The sequence below is a fragment of the Protomyctophum bolini genome (assembly GCF_963924005.1).
Source record: "Protomyctophum bolini genome assembly, chromosome: 17".
Classification (NCBI taxonomy): domain Eukaryota; kingdom Metazoa; phylum Chordata; class Actinopteri; order Myctophiformes; family Myctophidae; genus Protomyctophum; species Protomyctophum bolini.
The window spans coordinates 35,359,418-35,369,036 of NC_137878.1; the positions used below are offsets into that span (position 1 = coordinate 35,359,418).

At 45.9% G+C, this 9,619-nt stretch overlaps 1 protein-coding gene across 1 annotated transcript; it reads left to right on the forward strand.

Annotated features, from left to right (window-relative positions):
* Nucleotides 1-580: 580 nt before the first annotated feature.
* hey1 (hes-related family bHLH transcription factor with YRPW motif 1) lies at nt 581-4,695 on the forward strand. Its single transcript, XM_080786988.1, has 5 exons — nt 581-816; nt 963-1,038; nt 1,155-1,238; nt 1,666-1,747; nt 2,919-4,695. Exons 1-5 carry the CDS (start codon nt 731-733, stop codon nt 3,608-3,610), a joined length of 1,020 nt encoding a protein of 339 aa, XP_080643114.1. The 5' UTR covers nt 581-730; the 3' UTR covers nt 3,611-4,695.
* The last annotated feature ends 4,924 nt before the right edge of the window (nt 4,696-9,619 follow it).

Sequence of the window (9,619 nt, forward strand, 5' to 3'; positions counted from 1 at the left end):
GTGGAAATAGCATCCACAACCTCACAATTAAAACGTTCTACAGATGTGGGCTTGTAGATCAGCTATTCTCAGTTCAATGCAGTAGCCGACTAGCCAAATAATTCATAATTATTGTATTGTTTGATTTGTTTCTCTTTCTTAGAAATGCATTGGAGTCAAAAGTAATATACAATATTTGACTTTATAGTTTATAAGTAGGCTACATTGTACAATATTTGGCTTTGGAAGTATAGGCCTATATATATAGGCAGTAGGCTACAAATTTACTTTGGAATAAGTACAGTACTGACAGTAGTTAGGCTATAAAGTGTATACTGTAGGTCGCCTAGTCTACTATAGTAGCCCTAGTGTTCCTCCAGGCTCCACTACTGCAAGAGCTTGCGCCCGGAGCGCAGACAGAATCGCAGAATAAACTGGTGGAGAGTGGAGACAAGTCACGGACCATCGGCCCATTGGCCCGCTGTCAAAAAAGCCTCCAAAACGAGGGGGGATCTGTCGCTCAACCCCTCGCCGCCGAGTTCTAATTGGACTGGAGAAGACCCCGCCCCTCGTTGGCCCAACAAGTGGCGTTGAAATGACACCGTGGGAACGAGGAGCGCTTCAAACGGAACGGAACGTCAGCAGATACAGTCACACAAACACACACTGTCTGTCCGTCTGTCTGTGTGTGTTTTCTCTCTCTCTCACACACATACATCGCAGTAAAGGGAATATAATTATCGCCAACAACATGAAACGGAATCACGATTTCAGTTCTTCGGACAGCGAGCTGGATGAAAATATCGAGGTGGAAAAAGAAAGCGGGGATGAGAACGGGTACGTGACTATATTTATTAGTTTTAAACTTTTATTTCGATTTGTGGGAACTGATCCAGATTGCTGCATATAGCTGGACAGACTGCAAAGTAACCGTGTCCGTGGCCACTTATAAATGATCATATTTATTTTATTTTTTTCTCAAGGGATATGAGTTCTCCTCTGGGATCCATGTCTCCTACTACAACCACTCAGGTGCAGGCGAGGAAACGGCGCCGCGGCGTAAGTTTATAATCTCTATATTCAAGTTTAATCGCGCGTATATATAAATGTGCAACGGTGTGGTGCGCACGGATGTGTGCACGGTGATGTAACGAGCTCTCGTCTGTTTGTGTCAGATCATTGAGAAGCGACGCCGGGACCGAATCAACAACAGTCTGACAGAGCTCAGGAGACTGGTGCCAAGCGCCTTTGAGAAGCAGGTGAGAGAGACCGTGCGTAAAAGCGCGCACTGTCTGTAAACTCCTGAGAGTTCATCTTAACTCTGAGAGTCGTGCGGGTGGAACCAGAGTTAGGCTACAAATGGGTAAATTAACAGTAACCTACACATGGGGAACCCCCTGGGTAGGCTAGGCCATATACTGTTAATTAAATGTAATGCTAATTACATTTAATTTAATGTTTATTTGATTTGATGCTATATATGTGTAAGAAAAAGAAAGTGACTATATAGATTGTAGATGTGAAATATAAGGTTATATTAACCTATACTGAAATTATATGGATTTCCATGATGGTGATCAAGTATATATAGGCCCTATATACTGCATTTATTAATTTATTAAACTATATTATGTATTCATTCAACTATATAACAATTATGTTATTTATTTATTTTTTCCCATATAGGGCTCAGCCAAACTGGAGAAAGCAGAGATTTTGCAGATGACTGTCGACCATTTGAAGATGCTTCACGCTGCTGGAGGAAAAGGTAGGCCTACAGACTGCAGTAGACCAGTTTCAGTGTCTTAGACCATGGAATCTGTAGAGTCTAGACCAGAGGTTCACAACCACTGGTACTAGTATAACCTACCACTTGTGGTACTTGAGCCCCCCCCTCTGGTGGTACACAGAGTAGTCACCCAAAAAAGGAGAAAAAAGACAAAAGTGGAATGAAATATTTATATTACTACTTAGGTAGTTCTTCTGACCAAGCTATTGGTTGAAATAGGCTCTCCAGCCGTGCTGAAATGAGCATGACAGCACACCTAAGCGTTAATAGAAGTTTTATTGTATAGAAACGGGCAGGTATATACACTCCTGTATTTGGTGGTACTTCAGTATAAAAAGGTTGGGAACCATTGACTAGTCTAGACTAGTAGTCTAGACTATCTGGAATGGAGGGAGAAAGGATATAGAGCTCCCTACGGCTAATCCCCATATCCTTATTCATGGATGACTAAGTCTTTAGTAAACAAGCCGATGAATGATATTAATGATACAAACCGGTCTGACACTTCTCCACTTGCCCTGTGGAGAATAATTCGTTTACTTTTCAACAGCCATAGAGCACATGCAGAAACCATGTCAGTTGTCTCTGTTGTGTTGAAACCATGTCAGTTGTCTCTGTTGTGTTGAACACATGACATCTCCAGGGCTATCATCATCGTCGTAATCAAATAATCGATATCAAATAATCGATTAATAGGACAGTTAATCCACCAAGATTTAGTTTGATGATTATTCGTTCTTTTTTTTCCCCCCCATGCTGGATTCATTATTTTCTGAAAAACAATGAGGCCATATATCTTATTAATTCTAGTTATAATCATTTTTATTCTGCCCTTTATATGTCTGTATAAGTTTAAAGTTATTGTGAAATTAGAATTAGAATGTTCAGTTCCCAACCTCACCAACCTGAAAATGCTGGTCCCTGTATGACTGTATGCTACGTGTTTACACGTTTGTCAATTAAATGAACCAATTAATCGACTAATTCCATCTGGGCCAGAACATCATCCTGTTCTTATAATCGGGGCGATTCTCCAATTTCCACCAGAGCGAGTATCGTGACTCCTGCTAACCCCTGATCTTTATCAAACGCCGTTCCGTCTCAGATGTTTGGCTGTAACAATCCGTCCTCTGTGCTCTCTGTGTCCCAGGTTACTTCGACGCCCACGCCCTGGCCATGGACTACCGCGGCCTGGGCTTCAGGGAATGCCTGGCGGAGACGGCACGCTACCTGAGCATCATCGAGGGCCTGGACAGCGCCGACCCGCTGCGGATCCGCCTCGTGTCCCACCTCAACAGCTACGCCGGCCAGCGGGAGGCGCACACGGGCCTCAGCCACCTGGCCTGGGGCTCCGCCTTCGGCTCGCCCGCCGCCGCGCACCTGGCGCCACACCCCCTGCTTCTCCACCAGCACCAACAGGCCACCACTCTGGCCGGCGGCCCCTTACCGCGGGGCAGGACCAGCAGCCCGCCGACCCCTCCCTCCTCCTCCTCCTCCTCTGCACGCTCCTCCTCGCCGGCGTCGGGGTCTCCGTCTGAAACCCACCCGCCCGGCGGGCCAGGCCGGCGCAGCGGCAGCGCCACCCCCCACTCGGAGGCGCCAGTCAGGGTCCCCGCCCCGGCGTCCATTCTCCACCACCCCGGCCTGCTGTCCGCCTCCGCAGCCTCCAAACTGTCCCTCTCCTCGCTCTCGGCGGCGTTCCCCTTTCCCTTCAGTGCCTTCCCCCTCCTCTCCCCCGCTGCGGCTGCAGCTGCAGCTGCGGCCGCCATCAGCCCCTCGGCCCCGGCGTCCGGCGTGGGTAAGCCCTACAGACCGTGGGGTTTGGAGATCGGGGCTTTCTGAGTGCAACCCAAGCCCTCCCTCCCGACATCCACAGACTGTGCATCCGGACCACCACCCCCCCCCCCCCCCCCAGCTGGACTTTATCACGGACGAGACTGCTTTATTGTTCCTCACTAGAGAGAGAGAGAGAGAAAAGACTACCTATTTTCTTTTGTAGTCCTTTTGTCTGTGATGCAGACTTCCTATAGACGAGATACACGTAGCGACAGGATTGCAAAGTTTGTTTTCTGAAACTGCGCTTTAGTAGCCTACAAAGGTGTGTGTGTGTGTGTGTGTGTGCGTGTGCGTGCGCCCGTGTGTGTGTGCGTGTGAGAGAGAGAGAGAGAGAGAGAGAGTAGACTTTGAAACAACAACAACAACACCAGTGATTGACGGTGCTGATTGATCTTTGCGTCCACGCCCAGCTTTTCACCCGTGTCAAACTGCCGCCGTTGGCCCCTCGCAGCCAGCGGATGGTTATTCCAGATGGTCAAGCGAGTCGCCCCGTCCCAGGCTCCTCCAGAGCCTCAGAGCTCCCCCTTTTGTTTTCCCACGGAGCTCACATGCACACTGTACCACCCCACCCCAACCCCCAACCACAGAGAGAGAGAGAGAGACAGAGAGTAACAGAAACTCAGTGAGGCATGAATGGGGGTGACTTGAGGTGGCTGAGTGGGTTGGGTTGCCCCCTCGTCTTTTACAGCATTTTATGGTGTGGAATAACCAACGCCAGGTGTCTGTTTGACTGAGAAACCGTCTGGGAAACAGAAGTTAGCCAGCAGGACGCTGTGATTTACCCCGCGACCTTCCCCGTTGCGTGTGTGTGTACGTTAACTTGCAGTTCATATGGGAGCCCTCCTCTCTTCCATTGTTACTGTCCGTCGCCTCAACTCATGTTTCTCCTCGACAAATCCACTTGGTCACGGGTTTTACTGGCCACGTTTGTTTTTGCAAGCCGTTTGGAACTATACACGTTATTAAGTCCCACTTGGTTCTCCTTGGTTTTTACTGTATTTCTGCTTCATTCGCTTCCAAAAACGTCTTCCCCGGGGACCCAAACTTAGACAAAAGAACGTCATGGAATGAATCACTTGAGCCTCCTTTCATTATAATTATTATTATTATTATGTTTTTTTTTTTTACTTTTCTGAATACAATTTGCAATAAATAATTTATTACAAATTGTATTCAGAATTGGGGGAAATTCTTTACATATATGTTTATTTTTTATTTTTTGAAGAGGCAGGGAGAAATACTGTATTTACTCCCTATATGTTTGCAAAGCACTGCAGAAGTGTCTCAAAGGTGTATGATTCATACACACATATCTTTCTTGTCGAACATCATTTCATTAGGGCAGCTGCCTACGACGGGGATGTTGTCCAGAGAGGAGCTCAACAACTCCCTCCTCCAGATCAAAGACAAGTGTTTTTGCCAAGCGGCTGGCATGCAAACAGGTGCTAATACTCTGAATCATTCATTCATTCACCCGCCCTGACCACTGGTGGTTCTCATCCTTTTTTAATTTCAAGGACCCCCACAACTCTTGAGAGTGTGCAAATGGAACCAAATGGACCCACAAATCCACACAACACAAGTTACAAACCTGTAAGTATGTCCATTTGGAAACCCATGAAGGGGAACCTATATGAGTTCCCGGACCCCACTTTGAGAACCACTGTTGTCCATTAAGTTCAAAATGTCTAAACATCTGTCACTTAAATTAAAAGCAGGTGGATGTAATCTGTACTATTTATGTAGCCAGGGGTTGGCTTTGTGTGTGTACTGTGTGTTGGCCAAACCTACAGTGAGTTTGTATATTTTGTACAAAAAAGAAACAAGTAAATCATTATTTTACTGTTTGTTGATGGCTGTGGTAATAATGATGACTTCTATGCAATAAAAGGGCTATAACCTGTGGATTGAGTTTTGTTTGTGTGTTTGTGTGTGTGTGTGTGTGTGTGTTTGTGTGTGTGTGTGTGTGTGTGTGTGTGTGTGTGTGTGTGTGCGCGTGCATGTGTGCGTGTTTGTGTGCGACGTGCCTGTGTGTGGGATTGTGCGTGCATGTACATGGCAACGGCTGCTATCAGATGGGGCCCTTGTTCTCTGGGCGGCCCTCTCCATGTGTGTGTGTGTGTGTGTGTGTGTGTGTGACTGTGCACGTGCGTGCACAGGAAGCCATTAACAAGGAGGGGATATCCTGGTCTTGAGCTGCCCAGCCGGTCGGGCTCCCTGCGCCGCGTGGGAACCAACCCGCGCAGCGCAGGACAACCAGGGGGCTGGGGAAGGAACGAAAGATGGTAGAAAGTGCAGAACAGGGGATGAAAGAGGAGAGGTCTATTCTAATCTCCCCTTTTGGGTTGGACATTATTATCATTATAGACAAATGTTGATTCTTTCTCTCTTCCTTTCTTTTTTTCTTTCATGGTTTCAGCTCGTACCATCCACCTGCAACGTCTGTTCTCTCCACTCCACTCCTGCTCGCATTCCCTTCTGCTCAGTCCATCAACACTTAGCTATCAACATTCTCCCTTTTTTCTCCCCGAGTTAGTCTTTATATCAATTGATTCCTCCCCACAGATTTCTGTGTTGTCACTGCTGTTGTGTCCTACTGACTCACTTGCCAGTGAGGAGCCCCCACCGGGACGATGTATAGAGCCTTCACCCTACTCCTCCCATGCACCCCCAACACTCCCTGCGGACAGGTTCCCCTCTTCCCCCCCACCCAACACGGAGTAATCGTGTTCGCATAGATGCGAGACAAAGCAGGATGCACCACGGTGGATTCGAACCCTGCATGCACACCCTCCATAGCCTAAGTAAGATGTAGACTCTCGTAGATGTATGTGTAACCCAGCCAACATGGCAACCCGCGAATGGCAACCCATGTCAACTGTCAATCAAGGCAGTATAAAAGTGACAGGTCAGGTCTTACACTCCCCACTCCCACTTCCACCTATACAAGATGGCCGAATTGTTTGACAGCAGCATGGCAGAAGCAGCAGATTCACTGTGACAATCTTTGGATACTCTTCGGTGAGTCATATAGGCTTGGTGTCATTAACTTTAACTTGGATCAACTGGTTAACTGTTTGTTTATTTTGAAAGCATTTGATTTATGAGTTATGTTTGAACTTTTTGTTTAATTAACTCTCATAGATGTATTTATCGATTCTGACATTTTCAATCTACGAGAGTTTAAGCTAACTCGCCCCTTGGTCCTTCGCCTCAAACCCCCTGCCCTTGAATGGCTCTGAATATACAAATGCAAAATCTAAGGTGCTTACCCTGCTGCCCCACTTGTCTGGTTCCGTTGCACATAGAGTTTAAAACCTGTAGGTCCGTAGTTTTCAATAAAAAAAAGTGTTTTAATCCACTCTGAATCTTTCATCCATCTTGGAACTCTCCTCGATTGTAACTGCAGCAGCAGCGCCCCTGGTGGTCAAGACAGATTGCATTCATTTGGGGATTGATTGATTGATTGAAATGTCTATTAACAGTTTTCAGAATTACAGTACATTTCAAGCACAACTCAATACAAACGCTGTTAACTGTGAGTGTCACGGGGCAACCCGTGCCCTATATACAAAGACACTTGAAACTGCTTTCTATAACATGCAAAGACTAATGTTTTAAACTTGTGTATGGAAAACTGTGTGTTCACTGATTGTTTGCTAATTGTCTCTCCTGCACTGCTGGTGGCATTGCCCTTGATTTAGGAAGCGGCCAAGTGCTATGCAGGGGAGGGGGGGTTACTTCTTATGCTTTGAGTATTTGTCATTGAGTGTTCATGCTTATTTATATTTGTTTAATGGTAACACATCTTTAGTATGTTTAGGTTACTTTTCTACAAGGGATTATTTATGGCAGTATTTATTTATAAGTATTTATTGAGAAGAAAGGTTGCTAATTGCTCTGTGTCCTGTGGTATGATCCACCCCTATTTAAGGGAGGCTGCAGGGACAAGTGAGTTAGTTAGATGTGGGCAATGACACACGTAACATCCCTGAGGGAGAGCTACTAGAGTTTTGGGGGCGAAATAAATACCCTGAAACGGCATTTTCTGACTGTACTTGGAGCCTTGGCCGTTCGGGCAACTTCACAGTGAGTAAAGCATTACACTTGTTTACAAGTGTAATGAACCTTGTTCAAGTGTAATGAACCTTGTTCAATTCATCAAACCATTTAGAGATGTACAAATAGACACTTCTAGGAATTCATCGTAAAGACGAGGAGGGATCCTCAAGGTTCCGAGACAAAGTGGTTACTTTAAAACATTGTTTTTATTGAAAACTATGGACCTGCGGGTTTTAAACGCTATGCGCAACGAAACCGGACAAAAAACACAGCACATCTGTTTCTCTTCAATCATGATGTAAGACCAGGGAGGAGAGTGATGTAACCTTTATGACCAATAGAGCCCAAAGACATGTTTCAGTGTTCAAGTTTTATCCTCTGTCTCCCTCTACTGGTTGCATGCACTATTGACCTCCATGGAGAGCATCTTCAGGCAGACATCTTCAAAGACATGACTTGCTGAATCTTTATTATTTGTTGAATTGATGGAGCATGAATTAGGCTTTACAGATGGCCAATGTCATGTCGATGTACAGTACCAGACTACCAGCGATATACCTTTGATGGCTTAAATTCGAATGAGTTGACACAGTGCCCTTGAAATGGAATTCTTCTTTATTCCGCCGCATCAACCTCTTAAAACCATGCAGGGACAGCTCCAGGGACAGCTAGGGGGGGCTTTAGCGTCTAAGTAAAGTAAAGTAAAGTAAACTCCAAGAGACCATTTCATTCACTGAACCCCAAATCTTTATTAACCACTGATTGCTCACAGATATATGTGTAGGGAAAGTGGGGGCAGGGACGGGGGCAACAGAGAGAGAGAGAGAGACAGAGAAACAGAGAGGCATGTGGAGTGAATTTGGCACAGGACTCTGAGGTCATCCCTGTGCAACAGATGAGTCAAGTCTTACATACTGTACTTAAAGTGGCTTATAGATTACTGGAGACAGATCACATACTGTACCACAAAGACTATCTATTCAACCTTCCTAAAAGAAACACACTCTCACACATACACAACACACACGTACTGTAGTTGAGCAACAGGGTCTAGCTATAGCTCCTGAGGTGCCGAAACACCCCTGGATATCTGAATACACGGTATTATTACACGCGCATGCACTCTTAAGTCCAGTTCATACTTCATCTCAGGACGGTGTGACACTCGCTGAGAACAGCCAACCGGCCAAGCTCACAGCTTGTGTGTTGCGCATTGGAGCATAAATTATAGGCTTTACAAATGGCCATTATCGTTGTCCACGTATCATTGTCTCAGCGCTACTTTTTATGGCTTAAATTTTATTTTTAATGAGTTGACGCGCTGCCCTTAAAATGGCCTTCTCCCAGTTCCACAGTCAACCACTTAAAGCCCTATATACGTCATTGACCAGAGTCCCTCAGGGGTCTGTAGACTCTGTATTAGGCTCCCGAGTTGTGAACCTCTACACCGGATCTCTTCACTGAAATCTGCTGCAAGTTCACAACTTGAAGCTTAGCTGCAATTTTCGCTGAACGTTTGTCCAAAATGGGGACACTATAGGGTTCATAGAGTCAAGGGTTGACGTCTATAAGACTGGCTAGAAATTGTTATAGTGCATGGCGATGTCAGAACCTCTGGTATTTTCGGCTGGGGTCTCATTGCCACAACATTGCAGGAACGATAACTTCACGCAAGCTAATATGGGTGCTGAGTGATATTCTAGTTAGCATATTCATAGTTGGCAACTTCTCCAGACTTGCGGTTGACTCAACGTGGCCAGAACTCTCTGATCTCATGGTCTGTTTCTCATCTGCACTCAAAGCCTGTACGGTTATCCCACATCTATACTGACATTGCACATGTGTTTGGTTCCTAGGAACTTCTGCCATTGGCCAAAGATGGTTCCTAGGAATGTCTGCCATTGGCCAAAGGTTCCTAGGAATGTCTGCCATTGGCCAAAGATGGCAAGCAGT